Source organism: Convolutriloba macropyga, chromosome 5 (genome assembly GCF_964194025.1).
Source record: "Convolutriloba macropyga chromosome 5, txConMacr16.3, whole genome shotgun sequence".
Taxonomy (NCBI): domain Eukaryota; kingdom Metazoa; phylum Xenacoelomorpha; order Acoela; family Convolutidae; genus Convolutriloba; species Convolutriloba macropyga.
This window is the reverse complement of record NC_134472.1, coordinates 67,208,130-67,235,457: the sequence shown is the minus strand read 5'-3', so window position 1 is coordinate 67,235,457 and position 27,328 is coordinate 67,208,130. Positions and strand designations below refer to the sequence as shown.

General features: G+C 35.6%; 3 protein-coding genes across 3 annotated transcripts in view; 2 read left to right on the top strand and 1 right to left on the bottom strand.

Annotated features, from left to right (window-relative positions):
• LOC142339577 (medium-chain specific acyl-CoA dehydrogenase, mitochondrial-like) overlaps positions 1–27,328 on the bottom strand; it is a 350,806-nt gene that overhangs the window by 157,476 nt on the left and 166,002 nt on the right. The gene's annotated exons all lie outside the window — the stretch shown is intronic.
• Positions 1,410–17,609, top strand: LOC142339567 (uncharacterized). Its single transcript, XM_075389706.1, has 4 exons — positions 1,410–1,872; positions 4,760–5,104; positions 11,609–12,862; positions 16,133–17,609. Exons 1-4 carry the CDS (start codon positions 1,410–1,412, stop codon positions 17,569–17,571), a joined length of 3,501 nt encoding a protein of 1,166 aa, XP_075245821.1. The 3' UTR covers positions 17,572–17,609.
• Positions 19,294–26,775, top strand: LOC142340191 (uncharacterized). The gene is made up of 3 exons (XM_075390695.1): positions 19,294–21,013; positions 22,176–22,447; positions 26,304–26,775. Exons 1-3 carry the CDS (start codon positions 19,444–19,446, stop codon positions 26,427–26,429), a joined length of 1,968 nt encoding a protein of 655 aa, XP_075246810.1. The 5' UTR covers positions 19,294–19,443; the 3' UTR covers positions 26,430–26,775.

Below are 27,328 nucleotides of genomic sequence, written 5' to 3'. Positions count from 1 at the left end.
GTGGAGATTTATGTTTGTTATTGCACTCAAACAAAATTTGAAGCAATTATTTTAAACATGCGTCTCTGTTTTAAAGCAAAATTTTTGCTTGATGATTTCAGAAATAAAGTTTGCTGCTCAGACAAAAGCGGTTGTATGGTTGGACTTTTTCAGGCCACTACAGACGAGTTGTTGAAGATAAATCATAGCACGCTGGAGATCCGGTATAAACAGAGAAAACTTAGTATAAACAGAAAAACAGTTAGTCCTCAGTGTCCTATTGCAAAACAGCTCATTGTTTTGAAAAGTGAGTTGTAGTGGTTTCTCCACTGGGTTTGACATTGAAAGTTGAGGGTCGGAGCCCTGCATTGGAACAATCTTGTTTATGATGAATTTGATTGAGTTAGAATTTGTTTAGGGTTTAAACGCCTTTCCTGTTTGATGCGGTATGCTGTAATTTCTAATTTAACAGTTTGTTCTTTTGGGGAATTTATGGTCAGCACAAGAATTTATTGAATAATAATGAATTATAATAGAATTTAACATGAAACAGAAGGAACTTAAATTTCTTCTGATCTGATTACATTAGTATGAAGGCTCGAAGGAGTATTATTCAGATGAGAATGTTTAGTAAGTAAGTATTCCGCTTTATATCAGCCGAGATCACTAGCGTTGGGGAGCATTGGTGGAAAGTTTTTCCAAGCACTTTCTAAAAGTGGGAATAAATTGTTGCCGAACATAAACTTTTTAAATTTTGTTAATGTTTAGTCTAGATAAAACCTGTTCATTAAGACCCTATCGTTTTGTAACATAAGCAAATTCTGTTTTCTGATATCAACATTACTGTCTAATTTGGCGAAGCGTTCTTTAAGTTTGAACACTTTTTGACATGGAAAAAGAGTTTAGGAGTTCATATTTTTTTATTACTTCTCGCACGAAGTTTGAGACAACTATTGCTTTCGTGTGTTGCTTTTATGCAAAATTTTTGTATTATTTTTTTTACTATTTCAGTGACTTTTATCACGTTTGACCTCTTGATTGCTACGTGATCTAAATTGCTATCTCATTCACAATTTTTTGCAACTTAGCTCCTTTAATGGCAGTTTGCAACCAAAAGTTAAATGGAAAGCAAACCTAAATTGATCCAATTTGTCAAATTTAATCTGACTAGTGGCCTATATCAGCACTGATAACATCATTCTAAGCTCTTTAGTAAACATAATACCCGAGTTCTACCCCTACCCGTTGAAACAGGGTGCGCGCACATCAGTTATTTGAGAGCATTTCGTCCGTTATTAGTCCGTTTGTTTCTTCCTTTCCTCGCGTTTTTTAATCCTAATGAAGGATAATCTTGACTATATTGGATATGTTTTTTCGTTATCTTGAACTTTATTTGTTAAACAACGGTTAATATGAGTGAATTTTCAGATATGCTGAATCCAGAATTATACACTAGGCAGTTTGAAGACAGTGCCTGTACTTTTATTAACGTCTCATATGATAACAACTTTTTCAACCGAATTGAAGGCAAACAGAAATTGTTCAAAATCTACAGCTCTCTTTGTGGAAATTTTCCATATGTAAAATTGGACAATTGGAATTATTATCTTGCCTTTTCCTTGCTTTGCCTGGAAAAGGGAACGTCGCCATCAGCTGTGTTGACGTCACACGAAACTTGGACGGAGATTCAGTCGTTTCGAAGATGCTTTGCGACCATCAAGCTGGAATTGATGGAATGGGATGATATTGGTTCTGAGACGAGGTGTGAAAATGTTGATGAAAGTGGAGAAACGGGTTCTGAGAAAAGTGATAGTCGTTCATCGAATGGTCATTTGAGTGAGAAGCAGAGTTTTGTGCTGTTTGTAACGCAAGCAGCAGAGAAAACGATGTCTTGTAAGTCTTTCAATTTAATTGAGTTAAGACTTTTTATTTCAACACAATGTCAGAATCAATTAAAAGCTGATATAAAGTGAAAGGGAAATGAAGTTAAATCCATGCATATTTTTGAAACAAAACAGATTTTAGAATAACTTTGAACCGTTCCTTCATTACTTTTCGCAGCCTTTTCTGACTTGCTTTTGGTGATTTACCTTGTTTTTCCAACATTTTTTTCAAAAATGATGGAATATAAATGCGAAGCTGTCTTTTCCCTGAATGCGAGTCCCTGTTTTCCGCCAATTAAAAAATATTATCAGAACCAATGTTTCTCTCGGAACAGATCTTTTTCGAAAATAGAAGAATTCAGGCAATTTACAGCTCTAAAAATAGCTAAAATCAACTTTGAAATTGTAAAACTAAATGCAGAGAGAGTATTCCTTTCTGAATTTTAGAGCTGTTTTCGCGAACACTTCTTTTTCAGAACTAGCCATTTTTGTGTTTTAAAAACCGCGGAGACGTAAAACAAACCGTTTTCTTAGATAGAAAATCAAACCAACCAAATTCATTATTGAAAAGTGAAAGTTCAAATCCTTTTTTATCTTTTAGTTTGTTTTCCTTATGTTGTCAGAGCAGATCGTTTGAACCAATTTCCTCTAATATAAAGCAAAACAAAAAAATGAGACTTAGAAAGTGTATTCATTAACAGGTTGAAAAACTTGATAAAAATGATCTTTTCCAAAATGTGGTCGTTTCAGTAAATTGAAGAAATAAGTAGTTTATAGATGGTGGAAGTCCTCATAAATAAACAAAGAGCTTTTTGGATGATGAAAAAATCTTTTCGTTTTCACTTACATGAAATTTGTCAAAATTGCCTATGGGAAAATAAGGAAAATTAATTGATATTTGCTAAAAATTGAGGTTTTAAGTATGTTCGAAACCAAAATTTTGTTTACCAGATTTAACTGGTTAAGCAGTCGAAGATTTTTGACAAAATGAATTGGTCAGTTATGCTCATGAAATATCAAAAATGGCAACAAAATTTTTGGGGAAAAATTAAAATTAATATTAAATTTTATCTTCAGTTTTACAATTACTGATACAATTGCCTCAAGAAGTGTACACCTAGTCCAGAGAAAAGAAACAGGAAATAAATGAACGAAGTGAACCATTTGTTAAGATCAGCTGCAAAAAAGAAATTTTTGTTGGGGTATTTATTTGTTTGTTTGTGAGTGTAAGTGTGTGTGTGTGCGCGCGTGTGTGTTTTTGTTGGTGTATGTGTTTGACTGTGTGTGTCTAACGTGTCTGTAAGAGAGAGAGAGAGAGAGAGAGAATAAGAGAGAGTTAGTTCTGTTAAATGTTAGACACAAATAGAGGTAGGGTGCGAAAGCTGTCAGAAATCTTAAAAATTAGAGAAGTTACCTAATATGTTGAAAACTGAAATTCGCGGGTAACGCACCTAGTTTTCCTGATAAAAGAAACTAGACATAACGCATCGATGCGAAACTTGGGTAAAGATCATTAGCAATAAAAAAATTTAAAAAAATGTTTAAATGTGAGTATGTGTGTGCTTAATAAGTGTGACATGTAAGTGTCGAAGAAAGAAAGAGTTAGTCTGAGAGCGCTCGTGCCTTTAAAGTTTGACACAAATAAGGCAAACCGCAGAAATCTAAAACAAATGGAAAAGTTATGTAATGATTGCTGCAACTTAAATATTTTTGAAAACCGCAATTGTGTTAGTAATTTGAGCTGGTAAAGCATGAGAGATTTCGAAAAGTTGATTTGGCCTATTATGCTCATGAAACCTTAATTTCTAATTTTATTGTCAATTTTACACTTAGTGATACAATTGCCTCAAGAAGTCTTCGTCTGGATTTCCAGATAAAACAAACAAGACGTAAATAAACTATCCGAACCATAGATAAGGTCAGCTGGAAAAAATTTAAAAAGAACTTTTTTGTCTAGGAGTTTTTTTTGTTTGCTTGTTTTCGTATGAGTATTTGCGTACATTTTTTCGGGTGTATGTTTGTGAGTGCGTGTGTATGTAATGTGGGTCGTACTTTAAAGGTAGGTGAGTGAGAGACAGAGTTAGTGTGAGAGTTAGTACCTTTAAATGTTCGACCCAAATAGAGGCAGTGTGCAAAAACTGTAAGACTAAAAAAAATTAGAAAAATTACTTTTTTTGTTACAAACTTTGGCTTCAAATCTGTCTAAAAAATTTCTTTTTTTTTCTAATTTTGCTGGCAACGTATCTGCAGTTTTTACAAAAGAATAATATTTTCCTCAAAATCATGCCGCATCAAAATTGACAACATTTTTCGAAACACTGCAAGAAGTTTCATTTCAATGCCCAAGTTACAATTACGGATACAAATTCCTCAACCAGTCGACGACATCTAGTTATTCAATAACCTGAAGATAATTGAAGAAGACCTAATTGAACGTGAAGAACCTTGAATAAAGATCAGTTGCCAGCAGTAAATTTAATTTTTTTTGGTGTTGTGGTTCGTATTTGTTCGGTTTTCTTGGTGTGTGTGTAATGTGTTGGATGTGTGCCTGTTTAGTTTTTCTATGTATGTCTTCAAGTTGCATTACTCTAATAATTGTAGATTTTTTCAAGGAATTTTTTTTGTCCGCTGAGAAAATACGGCATTGGTTTTGGTTAAAACAGCACATTCCAAAAGCACAATGCATACAAGTTGCTTTTGGATACTACCAACGGTATCTGACTAAAATTATTGGTTGTTTATATAGGTATGTCGGAACATTATGTGCTATGCACAGACGCGCACGAGCCATCTTGTATTTTGCGAACGGTTGTGTGAGTTCAGAATGACTTTTGAATTTTACTAATAGTTTTTAGCAGTTAGTGCGTTTAATTAATCATTATAAGGTTTTATTACAGCTGATGAAAATGGCAGCGGTGATAATAAACAATCAAATCGGACAGTGTACAATCTTACAAAAGGATCTTTCGAGAACAAACAGGGTTTGAAGGACTGGTTCGCCTCTGTAATTGACTCACTAAATCAGCGCAAAACAAGCATAAGAGAAGTAGTTGAAGCTGCCCAGGAGACTCCCGATGCTTATTTGACTCTGTTGAAGAAGTTGACTCCTCTGACTATGGAGAAGGAGGCCAAACAGCAGATCGGAGTGACTATTCAGAATGCGAAGGAGAAATTCAAAGGGAGGTGTCTGAAACAGTGGGCTGATATTATGTTGCAGATGAACAAAATCACAACTGCTGCTGGTTAGTTGTAGTTCTGGTAGAGGTTACCTAACTGCCGTAATATGCACCTAAGTTGCTAATGTTTTTAGATAGTATGTGCGCGTGGGGTGGGAGATTAGAAGTTCTATCTCCACTGAGCGAAGGGGCCGAAACTGAAAAGGTCCGCGTTATTCGAGATAATGGGGAAGGGGTTTCGGACCTTTATATTGATTAATCTTTGAGGCATAGCTCTTTCTTCACATACAAAGGACTTTTCAATCTCTGCGGTTTTCACAAATTTTTCACTTGACTTTTCTGTCGCGAGATTCATGTTGACTTTAAAAACGGTAGGTGGATCTCGTTCCTTGACAAGATTATGGCTGTTTCTTTGTGTTTTCCATAGCTTGTCAGAAAATTGTGAGAAAATATTCAAAATTGCCATGCTCTATATTTTCAAAACGTTGAGGAGTAAAGAGCAGGATTGGTTATATGCGTCGTAGATAATGTTATAACCTTAAATCTTATATATTAAACGCGGGAGCTTTAAAATGGGGAAAAATTGCATATTTAAGGGGCCTCTCGATGCGCATGTTTAAGAGCCGCATTGAGCAGCATAGTTAAGCGAACATATCGAGATTGGTCAGTGACCCAAAAGGCTCAAAGTAGATGGAGAACCGAACCTGGGACAAAAGACTTTTAGTCAGGTGGTCACCACGAGGATGTGAGGGCCTGAAAGTATGCTTGCCCAGAGGAAGGATTTACTGTCCTGGGTGCTACGTGTTTTTTTAATAGCTCTCGAACGAAGTTTGAAGTATTCATTGTAAACGTGACCCTAGAAGACCCTATATTTCAACCAAGTTTTTCACGCTTTACTTCTTGATTTTTACGGGATCTCAAATGCTCTCAATCTGAATTATGTTTTTTGATGAAAAAGCGATTGTTACAAAGGGCAGTTTGTAATGGTTATAGCGCAGTCGGTGAGATGAAAAACTGCTATTCAGAGGGTTGAGGATTCGAAGCCGTGTGGGACACCTTCCATTTTGTAGACATTAACTTTTCTAATCAACAACATGCCGCCTGTTTTTCGAGAGCAATTCTCGCAACGCGAGTCGGTTTATGTTTCTGTGGGTGTTTGGGGGATGAAAAATGGTAATCCTATATATTAAACGAGCTCTAAAATGGTACAAAATTTTTGCATTATTAGGGGTCCTCTCTAAGCGCATTTTTAAGAGCCGCACTGAGCAGGATGGTTAAGCGAACATATCGAAAGAGGTCAATGGCCTAAAAGGCCCGAAGTAGATACGTGAGAACCGAAACGGGGACAAAAGACTTAGTCAGGTGCAGTTACGACGAGGCTCTGAGGGCTTGAAAGTGTAGTTGCCCAGAGAGAGGATTTACTGACCTGGGTACTGCGTGTTTTTTGCTCCCGAACGAAGTTTAAAGTATTGATTGTAAACGTGTTTTTTTTGCAAAGCTATACAGATTCCCAGCTAATCTAGACTATTCTAGAACACTCGAGCTTTCAATTAAGTTTTTCACGCTTTGCTTTTTGACTTTTGCGTAAACTCAGATGCTCTCAATCTGCAATATGTTAAGTGATAAGATAAATGCGATTGTTAGAAATGGTGGTTTGTAGTGGTTATAGCGCAGTGGGTAAGTTGGAGGACTGCTAATCTGACGTTTGATGTGTTTTTGCTTCATCATTGTCCAAAAACTGCAATGAAACTAAGTTGTTTGCAGTTTTAGTCGTATTGTCGAATCGTCCTATTTTATAGTGAATATCAGTTGCATTTTAGCACAATGGTCAACAGCGCTGCTATCGTTACGTGTTTTAGGGGCCTTAATCATGCAACCTACTGTAATAAATGCGTTTTGAGACGCTTTTTACCATCGTTTTTAAGCCCCTAATATGCATTTTTTTGCGCTCATTAAGCGTGCGGTATAGCAAAAACGTTTTATGTTGCTGTGTTTGTTAGAATGAAAAATGTTAACCTTATATCCTAAGCGCGTGAGCTATAAATTGGGACAAAATTTTTGCATGTTTAAGGGCCTGTCGAAGCGCATGTTTAAGAGCCGCATTGAGCAGCATGGTTAAGCGAACATCGAGAGAGTTGAATGACCTAAAAGGCTCAAACTAGATGGGTGAGAATCGAACCTGGGACAAAAGACTGATAGTCAGGTGCAGTTACCACGAGGCTAAGAGGGCTTGAAAGTTTGCTCGCCGAGAGGGAGGATTGACTGTCCTAAGTACTACATGTTTTTCACTTCCTCCCGAACTAAGTTTGAAGTTCTCATTTTTATTTATTGGTAAGATAAAAGCGGTTGTGAGAAACTGTGGTTTGTAGTGGTTATAGCGCAGTTCGTAAGATGAAAGACTGCTAATCTGAAGTTTGAAGTGGTTTTCTGTTACCATTATCCATAAATTGCTATGAAGTTAAGTTTTGAGTTTTTTAGTCGTTTTGTCTTATCTTCTTTTTTATTGTAAATTTCAGGTGCAATTGAGCACAATCGTCAAAGTTACATGTTTTAGGGCTCCTCAATCATGCAATCTAGCGTATTAGATGCTTTTTGAGCTCCTAATATTCAGCTATTGCGCTGATTAAGCTTGCGGTGCAGCAAAAACAAGCAAGTCACAAACGCCATTGTCCAGAAATTTGCTGTGGTAGATGCAAAAGACAAGTGAATTACACATGGATAGCTCAAGTGGTGAGACCTATGGCTGTTAAACGAGGGGCATGGGTTCGAGCCCGAGTCGCTGCAAAACAGAAACGTTTACTTCTTTTAAACCTCTTAATCGTTTAAATGGTTTTCTGGTTATGGTTTTGCGGGCCTGCTAGTAAATAAAATTAGATAAGATGAAACTTGTTCATCAGTTATGTATTGAATATGGAAATGCCCTATTTTGACATAATGGTCAAATGAAGAGGCTGACAGAGGAGGTCAGGAATAATTATTAATTTTTTCTAACAAATTTTCGTTTTGCAGCATTCAAGCTTGACCATTTATAACTAATCGGAAGAACTAAAGAAAATTTTGCAGATAATTCATGGTTTTTTAAAGCGAAAAGTTGGATGCAATATTTTTTAAAATTAATCAATTTGCCATTTTTTAAATCAAAAGAAATCTTCTAAAATAAATGTCTAGACGAATATCTACCTGTATACAAAAAAATCAAGACAAAAAAACGGGAATTCTTGTCCCGAGCCTCTTGAGGGGGGAGGAACTATATACTCATGGTTTTTCTTGTTCAGTCAGTTTTGACCGATCGATATATTCATCATACAGAATTGTGAGTGGTATCATTAAAAAGCCCCTCCAGCGTAAAATATGAATTTAAAAAGACTTTTATGAATTTCGTATTTTGTAGGGAATTATCGAGGTTTGAAGCTTTGTGAATATTAGACGAATTTCCGTTGTTTTTATTCACATTTTGCGAAATTTTGCCTAAAATCCGTCAATTTTGCTAAAAATTGTGAAAATTGTTAACAATTGTACTGTTTATTTTGTTTTTAGAGACAAAAAAGTGTTGTTGACTATTTTAATGTAATTTTTCTGGCTAAAATTTTGGCTAAGTATTTCAAAATTCAGCTTTTTTCATCAAAAATTGTCTGAAATAAGCTTCTTTAGTCCATTTTCTTCAAATTTGCCGGAAGTACAACCCCAAAAACAATAAATACAATCTTTGTAAACTACAAAGGGAGCTAGATTTACTTCCAATCCATTGAGAGTAGTCTAGAATCAAAATTTTGCCGTTTTTCGCTTACATTACTCTGATTATCAAGAACGCAGCATTTTGTATCTCTTAACTAACAAATTATATACTTCTAAAGCATTCGAAACCATCAAGTATTCTAAGTGGACGAACAGCAATAGCGGGGCTGGTTTTGGTCCAATCTTGGACTGTTACGATCGAAAAAGTAATTCGGATTGTAATCAGTCGGTCTTTTTTTCAAAAAATAATATTGAGTTTTTGATAATTAAAGTATAGAACAATTCACAGCACAGCTCACTGTTGATAGGTCCAAATGGCTTCCTAAACAAATTAAATTTTTTGTAGCTTTTTCTGTACTCAAAAGTACAGAAAAAGTATTTTTCTCTTAATTTGGTCAGCTTGTGGCTTATTGTCAGCAAAGAAAGAATGCTTCTTCTTCCTCTTCCTCTGTTGAAATAAATTTAAGTTTTTTTGCTTTATTATGCGTTAATTTATGGTTTTATTGCTTTGATAATACTAGATTTCACAATTGTTTTGGTTTTTAGGTATTGGTCACTTTTTCACGTTTTCTCGTTTTGTCACATTATCACAATGTCAGTTCACAAATTAAATTATTGGCGCTCAAAATAAGGCAGAATTGAGCATATAAAAGTCTTGAAAGGCATAGATTATGGTTTCAACGACTTCGACATCCCTTTCTCGGAGAAATTAATTGATTTTTGTTACAATTGTCTTCAACTGTCGTTTTTATTTTGTCTTTGTAGTAGTATGAAATTAGCTGGATAATGACAGTCCTCATTGGCTTTTTATGAAGGAATAAATGAGCCTGTATTCGGATTTGAGTAGATAGCTGATGGCTTTCATGACTCTGAAAACAACTGTTTTCAAAAATAAAAAAACTCCTTTTAATGTAGTTTAACTTCGCATTTTTTGTCTATTTGATTCCTAGTCTCGTTAATGACAGATCACATATGACATAATTGTTGTTGAGAGAAGGTGCAAGTTACAAAGTCTAATCTTTTTTAAGGAATTCGTTATGAATTTACTGGCTTGGACACGGGTTTTTCGCACAGAATGTAAACTTATTTTTCTTTTCTCTCTATATTTAACGTTCCTGTGCAGACGTAAACATATTTTGAGTTCCTACAGGTCTCAAGCGCTTCTTTTGAAGGAGTAGACGAACCTATTTAATTTTTTTTGTTGCTAGTGGTTTTCATGACTTGGAAAATAATTGTTTTCGAAAAAAAAGTTTCAATAAATTTCGCCCTTTTTCTTTTTTTTTAGGTCTAACTTTTACCTCTTCTCGTTAATGAGAAGGCCTATAAAACGTTCTTGGCATTTGAGAAACTTTCAATTGAATATATGTTTAGGGGCCAAAAATGACTTTACGGCTGCGACAGCGTTTTCTCGCTTCAATTGAATAATCCATTTGTTGCTTTTTTGTAACCAAAAAATCATTACTGACAGGTCTTAAGATCCGATAGAGGCGCATGTGATCCTAAACATAATTGATGTTTTCAATTGCCATCGAATGGTTTTCCTTTGAATTAAGTGTTTTTAATAAATATTAGCGAATTTTTTTTATCTTTGCTGTTTTTTTGTTCCTCTTGTCTATGCGATACCTAGTCTCGTTAAATACAGGTCTAATATGACATCTTTGTTGTCAAGGGTAGTTACAAGTGAACAAAATCTATTGTTTTATTAAAGAATTCGTTTTCAGTTTTTTAATTTTGTCTATATTTTAGGTTCTTTTAACGGAAAAATTACACGTCTCAAGCGTTACGGAAAAATTACACGTCTCAAGCGCTTAACCTATTTCATTATTCCATTTTGTAGCTAATGGCTTTCATGAATTTGAAAATAATTGTTTTCGAAAAAAACAAAAGTGTTAATTAATTCTTCCCTTTTTCTTTTTTTATATACTGCTTTTTACCTATTCTCACTAATGAGACTTCGCTATACCACATTCTGGCGTTTGCAGAAGGCTCGACTGAACATATTTTGGTGGCAAAATATGGCTGTAAGGCTTCGACAGCGTTTTCTTGAAAGTTTCAATTAAATTTTTTTGTCTTTTGTTCTTTTCAGGTCTTAAGGCCCTGCTATAGAAGCGTATGTGATCATAAACATATTGGATGTTTCTAGTTGCCATCTAATGGTTTTCCTTACATTGAAATGAATTGTTTTTAGAAATAAAGCAAGTTTTTTTTGATGTTTTTTGTTCTTTTTCGTCCAAAGGTTATCGAGCCTTTTTATAGAGTGTTACCATATCTTTTCTAGTAAAGTATCAGTTATTTTGTTTAGTTTCAGTTTTATCCGACGGTATTTTGAGCTTCTGTAATTTTTTTTAAATTGACATAAATTTTCGGATGTAATTAATGTTTGTTGTTTTTTTGATTGATTTTGTTGTTCGTCTTGACTTGCTTTCTTAATAATGGCAGATCTCATCAATGTAATGCGGCATTTTTGCTCCACTGAGTTAATTGCATTTGAGGCGATCTTTGTGCATACATATTTTTTTGAAAAATATTTGAAATTTTGGGGCTTTCTATCTGTTCTTATTTGGTAGACATTTATGTCGAAAATGTGGTTGAGCGGAGTCGGAACTTGATGTGCAAACGCATATTACCGAGCCTCCTTGTTGTCCTAGATTTTTAAACATTGTCAACATGGATGTGGCTGATGATTGTAACCAGGTACGTACGTTTTATAAGATACAAGCGACAGTGTTGTTATCGTGTTGTTAGTGATTAATTATAACCTGTGGCGACTATAGGTGGGAGGGGGGTTTGTCAGATCAAGAAATTCTTTGTTTCATTTTTGTATTGATCATTTAGAGCTATTCAAGAAAGCCGCGGACAATCTGTCTGTGGCCAAAGATTGGACTTGGCATGCTTCTTCACTAGAGGGTTCAATCACCTGCTGCTACCTTCTCAATCTACCCGAAGAACGCCACACCACTTTTTACGACAGAGTCTATGCACATCAAACTGGACTCCTATTCAGTGAAGACAAGTTACATCTTACCGACCAGATGAAACAGTTACTGGATCACGAAAAGGCTATTCTTAATCATTATGACAAGTCTACAGACACTAAGTTTATGCTGCGAGAGTTCAAATACAAAATACTTTTGACCAAATTTTCTTACGGGATTTTGAAGTCAAAACATGACGGGGTTATTTTGGACGAAAACTTCAGGCTGTTTCCAGAACTCCGCGATAAAAATAGTCCAAAAAAGCCACGAGTTAAAGACCCTTCGGCTTATTCAGCAGAAGGCGACGTTCGAAAATGTCTTGCGGCTGTTAAATTGCTCGTTTTCAAAGAACAGACGCGTAAAGCTGCCTACGTTTTGAACGAATTGGTCGGAGGCGACGTTAGTCTGGATTATTTCCGCGAAAACCCTCTTTCTGCCATCATATACCTAGTTCATATAATGCCAGTTTACGGGGTTAATATCGAAGACGCGTTTGTTCATAGAGCCATGCAAAGAGGCAAATTTTACTGGCGAGAATTGCAACTACATATTGTAGAGTTAATCTTGTATTACTTGGAGTTGCTTCAACAAAACGACGAGTTTGTCGAAACTGCAAGTTCTTTGATTACATGGTTCCACTGTTTCAAATTAAACGCATTCCATCAAATGTTACCCCAGAAAGAAATTGAAAATTTACTTAACTCAATTAGTTTTGAAAACAACCAGCTGTTAAGCCGAGGCTCGAATATTTCTTTAAATGTACTAGAGTTTCCACCCGTTGTGTTTACTAACATTCCGTTCCTGAGATCTGTTAGTGTCCTGAAACCCTATGACCGACAGTTACATCTTCACCCAAAGGCATTAGAATCCGACAACACCTCGACGTTGTTCGAGTTCCAAAGCTCTCAACTGGAAAGACAACAAAGAAAGAGTTATTCTTGGCCTGCGAGCAGCTCCATTGTGGTCCAATTTGTGTTCTCGAATTCGTTGAGGTGTTCGGCTGATTGTGCGGTGACATTGGACGTGGAATTAGTAATTTCCGGAGTGGAAGTGAAAGTTGAAAAGAGGCATGTTAGGATTCCACCAGTGAGTGTGGAAAGCGTCAATTTTGAAGGTGATAAGAGAGCTTGTATGGTTTCATATTTCAACCTCTTGTATTGAGGGAATGAACGCTATGCAGCCTGGCTTTTTTGTTTTGTCTTTTTCAATAGATAAAAATCAACAACAGCTTCAAATTAATGTGCAGTCTATTTCAAATTGTCCTTTGCTGCCATTATATAAAAATGCTGGATGAAGGAAATAAACTTATATTAAAGAACATAAATAAAAACAAAAATTAATTAGGAATAAACGAAGTAAAGGAGATGCTTAAAAAATGAGGGAAAAAAATTCTGGAGACAAAGAAAGCCTCGAGTAAGCCAAAGAAGTGCATTTTTTAAATATCTATTTTTGTCGACTAAAATTGTAGCGTGAAGCAGTTTAACAAACTAAATTTAACTTTGGGGAAAAGCATGCCATCTGAAGTTGTCACTAAAATTATTTCATGTAACTTGGTTTCGATAAGCTGCAATAGCTTCAGAGACCTGTCGCCTTATTAAAAGTTTCTCCAAGAGAACCAATTATTGTGAACGTGTGTGAACGCTTGACCGTTTTTTGACTTTAACGTTCTTGACTTTCTGCGTTTAGCGTGATCTAAAATTCTCTCTCATTCACAATTTCAAGCAGCTGAACTCAATCGGTGGCAGTTAACTAATAAAAGTCAAATGGAAAGTGCACCGAAATTGGCGCATTTTCACTTTAAATTTTAGTGGTATGTATTAACCTTTAATCGGGTTATTTGAAGCGCCCTAGTGTTTTTCTTAGTCCTAATCGGGCTACACCAATTGAAGTAGGCTGCGATTGATTAGAGCGCCAGCTAGTCGTTGGAGAGCATTTCTTCCGACGTTAGTAGGTTATGTTTCGAATTGTTTTGCTCCAAAAGTAAAAGAATCAAATGCTAAAAATGATCTTCATGTAACTTCAACATTATTTCATTTAGACTGCGGCTAAGATCAGAAACCAAACAAGGTCAATAAACCCCATCAAAACTAATAAAACTGCGTTTTTATCACAAATGGACGTTAAGTAGTTAACAATAATTCCTACAAGTTGAAATCAAGAAGATTTTCACCTTTGTTGTAGATTTGCAGTTGTCATTGTTGAGACTGTGATCGGACAATCCAAACGACAACAAATATTTAAAAAATAAAGGAATCTTTGATATTTTTCTGTAAGAAGTTTGTGTCAGTGGTTGAAAACAAAGGATTTTAATAGAAATTATAGTTAATTCAATTATGACGTCTCAGGTAGTCAACTAGTCCTGTCACCATTGAGACAAATTGATGCAATAGAAACTTTCGGAAAAAATTGCAAAACTGAAAATAACTAAGGTTTTTTGAAATAAAGTGGGATCAAAGTTGATATAGGTAAAAGGTTTAGATAGGAGCCTTAATTATAGAATAGCTTCAATTAGACATCGTTAGAGCTAGAGATAAGACCTTGAAACGAACAACGAAATCCTGCAATGACAAAGACTTACTGGTAAATTTGAATATAAGTAGTATCAGTCGTTTAAAAATGTAAGTTTATCGAAGCCATTTATTTCCGGTTCTATGATTCACAAGAAATGGAACGAGACTATTCATGAATGAGGTTAACTCAAAATCCGAGTGAAAGCCAACAATTCACGAATCTTTTCTAGAAATTGTGTCTTATAAACAATTAGCTTTCATGAATACAATAAATTCAACTGTGCAACATTAGACAATATTAGACATTAGATTACCTTTTGAAAGCAATTGTACAAAAAGGGCAATTGAAAGAAAAGAAAATTGAAAGGAGATGTTACTCTGTTGCACTTGGAAAAAATTGTCGCACTCTGTCAATGAAACCAGGAACTTGTTCGAACATCGTTTTATGACTCCACTTTTAAAACAATTTGGAAAATGTACCCCTTAAACTACTCGCTATTCGAGGCTTTCACTATGTCAGCTTGACTAAATTCACAGCTCTTCCGTGACCTCAATTGTCAACAGAATGTACGAGAGACTAAAAACAGTTCTTAGAAGGAAATAGCTCCGCAATACAATCTAAGTTCTTACAAACCGAGAGTTGGAACTAAATTACAGGGCCATTGAGGTTAGTAATTAATTAGATGAATAGACGGGGCAAGAAAAAGGACAACAAAAACATCATTGCCGAAGAGATTTTGATGCATTTTAAGTATAAGTAATGTCAAAGTCGTTAAAAACGTCCCATAATTTTTTTTGGTTCATGATAGAGTCAATGACACTGTTCATGAATGAGGGTGTGTGGAAAGAAAAATAAAATTTACTGCATTAAGGGAGCGAAACTCAAGAATCAATTATTTTTTTGAACGCTGATGTCAAAGTTGTTGAAAATGTTTGATAGGAATTGAAAGTAGTAAGTATCTCAGTTTTGCTGCATTAGGAGTCCAATGAGATCGGTCATTTTTGAGAATAAGACATTTTCAATATTGTATCCTGATATTTTTCTTTTGCCTACAATTGCTTTGAAAAGGTGATCAGTGTTTGCTAAAGTTGAATAGTTGCATTTTTGCATTTCTGAAAGGGCACTTCATTGTTTATATGAAATAAGCAATATTTCCTCGAAAAATTTACCTTATTTTAAGCAAATTGAGCAGAAGCTTTTTTTGAAAAATATCACCTTTTTCTTATAAGCAAATAGGTGACCTTTCAGAAATTCCAAAATGCAACTATTCAACTTAGGAAATTCGGATCACCTTTTCAAAGCAATTATAGGTGAAAGAAAAATTCCAGGATACAGAATGTTAAAAATAGTAGATGCTCTAACGCACATGAAAGAATTATCAAAAAATTTTGCTCAAACATAATTTTCGCACTCCACTTTAAAAGCTTTTATAAAAAAATTACTCTTCGAAACTACTAGCTTTTCGTTACTTTTAGGAATTAAGCTTGACGCTTTAATTAGCTCTCTCTACTTTGACCGCAAATGACGACCGAGTTTACGAACATGTTAGAATAGCTCTTAATAAAAGGCTCCCCTCCAATACAATTTATATTTTTTTATTATTAGACTGAGAGAAGGTCCAATTATCTATCGCTATCCGGTTTGAGCCTCATTTTTTATAATTTTTTTTCTCAAATCTTTAGCAATCGTTTGTCATTACTAACGTCACTGGCGCTGCATATTGTATCAATTATGTGCAAATAATTAGCTAATATTGTTTTTTGGCTCATATTGAATGATGCCAAATCTTGTTTTTTAAGTGTCTTTAGATATGTTATTAGTTAAAAAGCAGATATTAGAGATCGTGTACGAACTAAGCGTTGGACTGTTTTAGTAACACAGTTAGAACCGGGAGACATCTCAATTGAAGGATACAAAGTTCACTGGAAAGAAATGAACTACACGAGTGAGGTCTTGTTCAACAAAAATTCTAAATTCATCACCAGGCATTCATTCAATATTCCTTATTTGGAATGCTTCTGGTTTCCTTCGAAGGCAACGGGATCTCTGGAACCTTCGGTCGAAGTAAATTCGCAACTTTCGGAGCATGCTGGCGTGAAAGAGTTTGTTACAAAAGACAGTGTTATTCTGCAAAGCTTGTATTACGGAACGACTAAATGTGTTAATGTATGTCTTAGTGCGCTGCATGATATTGAAAAATTCGAATTGACCACAATTTCTAAATACCATGACATGTTTGCAGTAGTTCAAGAAAAGGAAACCCTATCTAAGGGTGAAATTTGTGAAGTTAGTTTTTGTTTGGACGCTTCGAAAGTGGATTTGGACAAGTGGGGATTGTTAGAATCTTCCGAATTCTTATCTTTTGTCAAGTTGTCCATACATGGACTGACCATTCCTTTTTTTTCCTTGAAAATGAGAGTCCAGCCTTCTGTACTGGTAGATAGCGTCAATTTTCTGCCTGCAAACAGACCTGAAAACTTTAACTTATGTTTGACATTCAGAAATCTGACAGAGTTCGAGGTTTTGGTTCAAGTCAGAGACTCGTTTTGTGAGGTCAAACCAAGAAGTCTAAAGCGTGCCATATTTCTGTTGGAGAAATTTGAACCGCATCAGTTTCAGACGATGGAGCAAAAGGATAACAAAGCTGGTGCTATAAACAAAACACAATCGACATCTAACAGTTTTCTCCGTTGTTTTCTTGGAAAACTTAGTTTGATTTGGTGCTCTAAAAATGATGAAAGTTTGGAAGGAGGAAGTATTTACTTGCCAAACCATTTATTTAGCGGTACAAATGATTCAAAATCTTTTATTTGCTTAAATTATGTAATACCGGTTGTGATTGGAGCCAATTCAGGCGCGGACGTTGAAGATTGGGTAATCAAATGTCATTCCGGTCAAGTCATTCACTTGGAGGTGAACTGTAATTTAACCAATTTATTGGTTAGTGGTGAACAGGATTTTCTGTTCAAAATTGCCGTCGAGCCTAAAGCTCGAATAGCGCAAGAGATTGATGCTGAAATGTATAAACGAGCTCCTATTGTTCTTGGAAGTTCTGAACAACAATTTAATGTATCTAAGTTGAGCGATGAACAAATTTCCGAATGGACTGAAAATATTCACATTCTTCCAGTGTTTCCTGGAATTTTCTCTCTGCAGTTTCATTTTGGTGCAAAATATAAATCAAGAGAAATTATTGTGCAAGTTTATCATCAGCAAAATTGTTTTGAATCGGAGTTTGAAAATGTTTATTTTTTGTCAGAGGATGAAGATAACAATAATAACGAGTATTTTGATGACAATAATTTTGATTGATTCATTTAGTTATTTAAATAATTTATTAATTCATATAAGTACGTTTTCTATTGTCTAGTCTAGAGAACCGATACCCTAGACAAAATATTAAAAAATATTCAAGTTTCAAAAAATAACTAAATTATAGGTTTATAATTATTTTTTCTTATGTCATCTAGAAATTTTCTTATTTCATCTATTTTCGCAAAAGGCATGATTCCTCTATTTATTCAAATTGGGATCCTCACTGTATTTGAACTTTGGCGTCTAGTTGCCCTTTTTGATTCTTCGTATTTCAGCATATCATTGCAGTACTTTTCGCTGTGTAAATTATTAACTGATTTTAGAGAAAACTTGAAGCTCGTAGAGGTGGCTTCTCAAGTTTTCTCTAAAATCAGTTAATAATTTACGCAGCGAAAAGTACTGCAATGATATGCTGAAGTATGAAGAATCAAAAGTGGCAGCTAGACGCCAAAGAGAAGGGTTTTTAAGTCTTAGCTCTGGCAAAAAGAAAACACAAAGATTCTGTAAGATATAGGTCTGCAATTCTGTTTAACAAACTGAAAGAGTTGGAAATTATTACAACCTTTTGAAGAAAACGGTTCTACTAAAATTATATCTGATTTTTGTCACAAATTGAAAAGCTCGTATTTAGTCAGTAATAATGAGTTAGTGAAATTTGTTTTTTGCTGTGTGAGTTTGAATACCGTTGTGTGTATATGGGCATTTTGAAACAGAAGGTCTCAGGACCTCGTAATTTGTCCTCGCATTAGCGAAATAAATTCTTTCTTATAAATTTTCTTTAAATATTATAAATACATCATAAATTTTTAATAATTAAAGAAGAGTTACAGTAAAAAACAATTATAAAATATAAATTATTCATTTTTTGATCGTAAATATTTTTTTAATTTTGTCTATCCTCTCCTGGCTCTATTGTATCGGTTGCCCCATTACTCATGGAAGACGTTTACAAAATAAGGAGTATCAGGGATCAGGTACAGTATTTAGTACCTCAGTAGTCCAAGAAAAGAAAAGCCTATCGAAGGGTGAAATTTCTGAAGTTAGCTCTTGTCTAAACTTTTCGACAGTCGATTTAAACTCTTTCAAGTTTGAACTAAATTTGCTTCAAATTTGAACTAAATTCACGTGGATTTGAACTGTAATTTAACAATTTTATTCGCTAGTGTCACTGTTTTCCACGTTCTCTGATAACTCTAATGTTGAAACATGTTAAAACATGAGCCGTGAAAAACCCCGACGACATTAAGCAAACTTGCTTGTTATCGTGTACGTTTTGCGGCGTAATGTTTGACAGGGGGGGCATTGCTGCAGGAGATTGTTCGTAGTGGGACAAGTAGGGATTGTTCATATCATTTGTGAAGTTATCCATGCATATATTGACAATTCCCTTTTTATCCTTGAAAATGAAATTTTTCTCTACTTTAGTGTCAGTTTTCTAACCGCAAACAGACGTGTATTTTTCATTCTTTTGCTTGTTTCTAAAATATCGCAATATTCTAAAACAAGTAATCTTTTGACAGAGATTTCATTTTAGTCAAGATCGTGGTTTCTAAATCAATGATTTCCTCATATTTCGACTGGCTCCGAATTATTGTTTTTGTACATCTCAGTGTTTTTGAAATTTCTGGAAATACTTGGAATACTTTGTATGTGCTGAATTTGACGTCTATCTGTCTCATTTGTTAAAATTTCGAAACAGTGATCGAATAGTTTCATTTTAGCATTGTTATTAAATTGCACATAATTGAATTGGATTTTTAAAGTAATATAGGTAAATTGATGCTCATTTGGTAAGTTGATATAACGTCTGATATTCATTTGGTAGATCAGTTTTGTGAGTTGTCATGAAGAATTTCAGGCTTTGGTAAAATGAATCTGGACATAAGCTTGCAAGATATAGAGCCAGCATGTGATAATGTAGAGCTAAAAGTCGTTGACATGAATAACGATTTTCGAGGAAAGATCCGCCTCTCATTTAAAGCTAAAGAAGTCCAAAAGGAACTCCGACCTTTTCCTCAATTAGGAGTTAATCCTCTTATCAGATCTGTGCAGGCCAGATCTCTAAGCCCGGTGACTGGACCGCCAAAAGAAGTCCCGAGTTCTTTGATTGCCTCACCGAGGAAGCCAACCTTCGGTACCCAGTTTCCGTCACCTATCACGGCTCCAGGTCTTCGGCATCCTGAACCGGTCAACCAGGGACTCGTCCCGGTGCCTCAACCAGGGCTGCCCAGAATCAGTGAGGCATGCTCGGGCTCATTGGCACAGGTACCTAATCCATTAATGCAAAATCCAAACCATGAAGGCAATCGTGCGAAGCCGACCGAACTGGAAGAGGAGGATGACCTCGTTGTCATCGAACCTCAGACGAGTGCAACTTCTAAAACCCCTCAACTAAATGGAAACCTCCCTGTCAACACATTGCTCATCCCGAACCAAGCAAACCCAGAACCAAGCCAGTCTGGAGGAGTTAATGCGTCTATTGCGAATCCAGTGCCTTCGGTAGCTACTTTGAACAACCATTTTCCGTCGCCTCCTGATTTAAGCTTGGCAGGAGCAAGTGCTACACCTGAACAGGTAAACGTCAACGATACTGCAGCTGCCTTAAAAATTTTAGGATTGACCTTTCCGCCGCCCACACTAAGCGCAGCACCGAATGTGAGCGCTTCAAACATGTCACTAAGTGAAAGAAATGTGATCACATCAGTGACCATGTCTAACCGACATTTCTCATCTCCAGTGGCGGCTCAAAGTAGCCCTCTAATTCGTAGTGGGCCTTTGATCCCACCAGCTCCTGTAGCAGCAAAGCAGCCGTCAACTATTGTGCAAAATAGACTGCATCTACCTTTTGATTTTTCCTCTAGAAAAGTAAACTCACAGGAGCCGGAGTTTCCTATCCAAAACAATCAGCTTGTAAATGGAACAATGTCGGCCAACGTCGAAGCCCGTTCTGGTCCATATTTTCCTGACAGAAGCGGCGGAAATCAGGCACTGGACTTATCTGTGAATCCGGGGTATCAGTTTGCGTTGCAGCCTCAAAATCACAATTTTGTTGAACCCGTCCAGATGAGCAACGAAGTTGCACAACATCATTTGCTAAATTTTGCTCGAAACATGAACTCACGATCGGAACACTTGGGAACGTATACCCCTCAAAGACCCACAAACGCCGGAGTTTACCAGCAACCACAACGCGAAATGAGAAATGAAGTATTCCAGCGCTCTACAGCCAAAACTCCCAGACTTGATTTCAACAACAACCACTCTAATCTGGCGTATTCGGAAGAGCGGCCTCTGGTACAAAAGGTTCTGCCTGTTCAGAATGTGATAAGAAGTCCTGTAATGCGGCCAGCACATCAGTTCACGCCTCCTAGGCAAAATCACTTTCTAGGGCAACGAATCAAGTCTCAGCAGTTCAGAGTGCCTGTTGAAAGAGCTAGAGGTAAATAAAACATGCTGAGTTACTTATTATAATAACAAGGTAAGTAAGGGACTCTTATTTGCTTTCAAAGAACTTTAACTTTAAATGCCGATAAATATTAAAAAACGATTTTTTTCTAGTTTAGTTCAAAGAGCTTATTTTTTCACAAATTTACTTTAAATACCCTCTTAAATTCTCTTGAGTGGTTTGATTAGGTAATTAGTTTTTTGGAGGAAGTTTTTTGTTTTCTTCAAATCGTTTCCGGAATTCTTCCATCGAACGAAGAATATATTGTTCGAATTTTGAGATCGATATTGAAGTTTCTACCTAACTATATGCTCAACTGTTTATTCTGTTCCCACAATTTTGGCTAATCGGACAGAGAAATTTCACGTAGAGAGATTTGAGTAGGATCATTTGAAACCACTTCAAAAGAAGATAATTTTATATGGAGGGAATTTCGGAATAATTTTTGGTTTGCTGACGAGTTTCGTCTTTTCGATGACATTGATTAAAGTTGATCAACGTTATTTCAAAACCAATTTTACAGCCAATAGGAGGCTGCTGACTCATGCGTTAGGAATCTTTAGACAATTTTTGCGACTAATTTTTGATATTTCAGTCTTTTTTTCATTAAAATTGACGCCAAATCACACATTTTAGGCGATTTTGTCCATATTTGTCTATTAATTTTTGGGCTTCCAGTAGATTGATCTGGTGGCTCCAGTTCACGGAACCCGCTAAGGCATAGAACATTTTTTTAAAAAAGATTACATAATTATTGAATATTGAGTTATACAAATATGCTTTTTTGTTGCTATTGAGAACCAATTAATCATTTGTAATGTTTTTAAATTCTCCGCCTTTAAGGAGTTTTAAGAAAGTTCAATTTTATAGAACTCGAGTACACCCCACCTGGATTTAATTGGTGTTTTCATATTTCCAGGTCTAGACTAGGGTTCTTAGACGCCATAATATGAAGTTGTAATTTTATAACGTTTTGAATTATGAGGTCAACCCGGGATTGAATATGAAAAAGGTGACAAAATTTAACGGAACTCAACATCATAGAAAATGTTTTGCGTAAACCATGAAAATCAAAATGCCCATATTAATATCATCAAAATGAAGCTGCTTACATTTTAAGAAAATGCATATGCTAAATCGTGTCTCTGTTTTGTAGCACCAGAGCAGATAAAGGACAATAACCTTCAAGATCTTCTGTTATTCTCAACAGACACTGCTGTCTCTAGCGGTCCAGCGATTCAGAACCATATGCAGGCGTCCCAGTTCAATCCAACTGGACTGAGCAACGTAAATCGCCATCAACAGCGGAGGATTAACAAACGAGTAAACCAACATTTACCCGCTGGAGGAGTGGTACAGAATCAAAGTCCACCCCCTCAGCAACCGATTGTGCAAATAGATGATTCAGACGACGAACCAGCTACATTTGTTAGTGTATTGATTTTACGAAATCAATATTAAATCAATCTAATTAGGGAATTCAATCAATTATTTAGAGCCGGTAAATTGTTTCTGTATCGTCGGTAGTGCATTTTAATTGCTTGCAGAGGTTTGTAGCATCGGCTAAAACAGCATCCAACGAAGTACAGGTTTTTGGTGTGTAATTAATGTATATAGGAAAAGTAGGGGACCTAATATAAAACCATATTGAACATGTGATATCTGTGTGCCAACAAAAGGACACATCGCTTGCAGAAAATGTGGTTTGCACATAGTTCTTTACCAACTTTCATAGACACTAATTGATTAGGAAATTTCAGTTAAGGTAATCTCTTGTTAAAGTTTACAGGTAAACGTAAAGGTGAAAACGTTTAAAGGTGAAATTGATTTGAAAGTATTTGAGTTCAGATAAAAAAATTACCTGAACCATGAACTTTCGTTTTTGTAACATATCATGGACAAAACTGCTCCTTGGAAAGGAAAAACTGAAAGACAAGTTAATTTTTCTTGTGGAAAACGTTTTGTTTCATTAGGGGTTTTGGTTTAGCTAGGCCAAAGAATTGTAAACAAAACATTGACTTTAGTAGTTAAAAAACAAATTGAGTTTAAAGACAGTTTTTGATGTTTGTTCATTGGCTTATTGATATTTATTACTTACGCAATCAAAATAGGTTCTGGAACGGTTGGGTTTAACGGAAACCTCATTTGGTTGATTTATTGCGGATAAAATCTAGCCTTCAAGTCACCCGTTTGTCTCCAACCCAAAAATATTGTGATGAATTTCTGAACCACAACGATCCTGTAAAGCCATTTTTGGTCAAGGTCTGCTATTGTTAATTAACGTTGCTTAATGACATTGTACTGGATCTGAGTTCTAACACGGTCTATTTTAAGGGCCTTATGCACATTTCAACTTCAGTCCTTATTAGTAGCCGCCGTCAGCCTTTCAACGGCTATTATTTATGCGCTCTCCTTTTTTAATTCGCTTTACCTTTTGATCACGTTTTTCGTGTTACATAATTCACAACTTTCACTTCTGACTTACCTCACTCACTGTTTCAACTAAATGGATTTTTAATTCTTTCAAGTATTCAATTACGTAAGGTTGTGAATACGGTCAAAGTCAAACGAGCAAAGTCAAAAGAAACGGGATAAACATATAAAGCCCGGTCATTAAGTCATAGTGCATTAGGTTATCAAAGTTCATTAAAGCGATTGCTAGATGGCACTAGTATTATACTTAGTTGCCTTCTGTTTAAAAGCTGAATTATGTGTTATTTCAAAATCTAACCGAATATACACAATTGGCACATCAAATAACACTTTGACACTTTTTAGGTTTCAATCCCAATGCGCGCCAAGAGGGTCAACGGCGGCTATTTTCCGGCAATTTGCCGGCTTTGTTTTGTTTGTTCCTTGAAGTAACTTTTTTTCTTTAGCTTCAGAAGATCAGTCTAATTGTTGCTATAATAACTACAGTAATTTCTTCACTACTTAGTTGGTCAATGCTTTGCCTTCGATGATCAGTGCGTTGCATTAGAGCATCAAACGTTTTTTAAGTAAAAAACTTGTTTTGTCTTTCTTTAATATTGCAACTTGTTTATGGTCAATCATTGTATGAATTTTCTCAAAAAAAGGAAAATTGACTTTGGTCGATAGTTTTCATCAGTCTCTGAGCAGTGGCAGATTTGTTGAAAGTTTTAACATAGATGGAAACTTTACAGGAGAGCTGTAGTTTAAATATCAGATAAGTCCAATAGTATTACCACGGGGGTGATTGTTTAACAATTAAATTGTCGACATAATGATCGTCAGAGGTGACTTGTTCTCTAATTGAAATTTATTGTGAGTCCACCGTCAAGTCGGTTTTTTATTCTCAGTCGTTTGTGAAAAGAAATTGTTGCATTTACGTTAATATTGGTGAATTGGGATTTTAAGCAGTTTCCTATTTCTGCTAGAACAACTCTTTTCTATCAATTTTCTAAGGAGTCGAGTAGATATTTTCTCAAATTGATTTCAGTTATTTTTTTGTAAAACCAGGCTGGTGAGAACTTTCCCGTTTGTTTTTTAATAGCCGCACAGTGATAGCTGGAGCTATTATTGGCCTTCTCCTGGTTTTTCTATTTCGTCGGCAAGATTTTTGTTACGACCATATGACGTCACAATCACTTCAAATCTGCTTTTTGTCCATTCGTTCATGCAATTTCGACTGAATTGCGTGCGTGACGTTTCACTCTTATTCGAGCGATTTTTTGTTTATTTCCATGACTTACCTGACTCTCAAAAATGACTTCCTCATTCCAACATTGACTTTTTTAAAATTCAAAGAGATAAGGTCAAGTGAGCGTTTGTCACTCTAATTGAAGGCTATTTGAGACCAGCTTTTAGAAACAGCAGTGAGTTTGATAAATTCTTAATCAAAATGTGCCCTCTGAGCATTTAATAAAAAGATTTCTGTTCTTTTTCTTTAACTATCTTTTTGAGACTGCAGATCTACGAAGCTATTGCGGCTATTTTCTGGCAATTTGCCAGCTATGCTGTTTAATTGCTCCAGAACGAATTTTGAAGTTGCTCTTGAACGAATTTCATTCTAGAATATTCTTTGATTTCACTCTTGGAGAAACTTTTTCTCACATGCTTTTTTGATTTTCGCGTGACCTAACTTGCTCGGATTCAAAAATTAACTCTCGACATATTTATATTGCTAAAGCAAAAGAGATTGTAAGCTGGGCAATGACAAGGAGCTGATAGCCAAGTGGTTAATGAGTTAGTGTTTTACACCGGAGGTCGGAGGGGGGGGGGGTTATATATAACCTGTCGTTTTTCAAATTTTTTTGCACCCTCGACATATTTACATCCCCCTCATAATTCCATTGCCCGGCCTGTCTTTTGATAGCATTTGGTCCCAAATTAGTGTTTCTATATGTTGCTGCTTATTGTTCTTCGTGGATTGTTTTCTTTTTTAATACTACTGGGTCAGATACATCTAATTCCATTTAGTTCGATTAATTATTTGGATACATACAATGTTCTTTGCTTATTGATGAATATTTCTTGACACTTGGCTGCGTGAAGTGTAAAATTGAGTTTTTTATAACTGCGTGTTTAAATTGAGTGTATAAATTGAGTTTTTGAGAAATATTTTGGAGTTATATTGGCGAGTTAATCGTTTTTCAGTCAAACATAAAACGGCGTGATGTGGAGACAGAAACATGAGTTTGTTTTGGGCCGTCAGTTTAGCAGTATAGAAATTTTGAGGTTTGGTCCCGAAATTAACGCATAATATAATGTTCTTTTGATTAAATGCAAGAATTTACTGTCATAGAGACTGAGTTTTCGAAATGTACTATTTTCAGTTTTATTGAACACTATTCAGCCTTTCTTCCTTCAGGAAGCGGTCAGTCGATAATTTTTGTTCATGAGCCTCACTCATTTAATTGTTGCTTTAATAATATAGCTCGTCAACGGGGGTTTTGAGATTTTAATAACCTTTGTGAATTTTTTAAATCATCATCTCACTTGTCGGGTTTTGATTCGTCAATATTGGTGATTTGTGCACTGAGGGACGGGGCGACATAACTACTGCCTTCATTTTTCATGAACTGCTTTCATAAATTGCCCTGCCTGTCGTTCGAAAGCGATTTGTCCGACGTTAGTCGTATTATGTTTATCACAACTCGTAGGCTAGAACTAGCAAACCAATTGTTGGTTATGATGTTTTTCAAAGATTGTCTGTAATTACTCGGTCCTTTCATGAACGCAAAGCGCTTTGAAAAAGGAGCAAATGATCGGAGCTTAACTGAACTGTGTCAATTATGACTTAGGAATAGTTTTGTGTTTGTAGGCTTTGTGCAAGATCTGCTGCTGTGAAGTGCCCTCCAACATCTTCGAGAAGCATCTTACTGAGAGACACAAAGTGGACAAGGCAGCAATTATGCAGATGAATGTCCGACCGTCCTCTCAGCGATAGCGTCAAACTTTATTTCTGTCTCATCCTGATAGCCTAATCTTGATTTCTGTTGATAGTTTTAGTCTATATATGGAAACCGATTGAAATTCATAGACGTATTTTATGGAAGTTTAACATAACTGAACAAACTAGATCTAATGATAGTCAATTTACTAAATTTCACGCAGTAAATTTGCATAAATGCTAGATGCCTTTAAATGTTGACCTATACGCTTCTCATGCATGAATGCTGAGGTATTTCTTATAGTCTTCTAGAGTTTTTGAACTATTTTACTATTGATTAGATTAACTTCGTTGCGTTGAATTGTATATTAGAAAATTAGTGAAATTTTAGTTTGTTTTGCAATCTTTTCGAGTTTCCTTTGTTCATTTCGATGCTCTGGCGTGATAATTTAATTGAGCAAATCATGTGCATGCCCAATTGTCACATTGTTATTGTGGCATTGGGTATTTTGGGTCCTGACACCGCCAAAATGCACTTATAGTTTATGCAGAACCAATCTTCGTTCAAGTAACAACATAGATGACTCGTATATGCATTCCTTAGGAATGGGGCAATCTGGTCATTACACGCCGTAAAGCAAGAGGAAAACAAGTTCCCGTGTCCAGTGGTTTTCTTATTAGATTGGTCGTTTCATGATTGGGACGTTTTTCAAGCATTTGATGTCATTTATCCTATCTCTCCTAAGTCTCCTTTGCTTACTTGCAGACTAAAGGCTTCTCGGAATTCTTCAATAGGCTGGCTCAAGCACTGACAATAGGACTACTGAAATGATTATATGCATTTATTGTCGTAAGAACGCTCAATTGTGAATTTCATTGGAAATCAAATCGAATCTTTCATGATTCGAAATTTAAGAGGCTTCAGAATAGCAAGCTTGGTTGAATGCATCTTATCA

What these genes read in the sequence shown, in the direction of transcription:
- LOC142339567 (XM_075389706.1), top strand. Translation starts at nt 1,410, where the DNA reads ATGCTGAATCCAGAATTATACACTAGGCAGTTTGAAGACAGTGCCTGT. An exon ending in AGCAGAGAAAACGATGTCTT is followed by an intron (nt 1,873 to 4,759) that starts GTAAGTCTTTCA and finishes GTTTTATTACAG; the next exon opens with CTGATGAAAATGGCAGCGGT. An exon ending in GGAAAGCGTCAATTTTGAAG is followed by an intron (nt 12,863 to 16,132) that starts GTGATAAGAGAG and finishes GGACTGTTTTAG; the next exon opens with TAACACAGTTAGAACCGGGA.
- LOC142340191 (XM_075390695.1), top strand. Translation starts at nt 19,444, where the DNA reads ATGAATCTGGACATAAGCTTGCAAGATATAGAGCCAGCATGTGATAAT. An exon ending in GCCTGTTGAAAGAGCTAGAG is followed by an intron (nt 21,014 to 22,175) that starts GTAAATAAAACA and finishes TCTGTTTTGTAG; the next exon opens with CACCAGAGCAGATAAAGGAC. An exon ending in ACGACGAACCAGCTACATTT is followed by an intron (nt 22,448 to 26,303) that starts GTTAGTGTATTG and finishes TTGTGTTTGTAG; the next exon opens with GCTTTGTGCAAGATCTGCTG.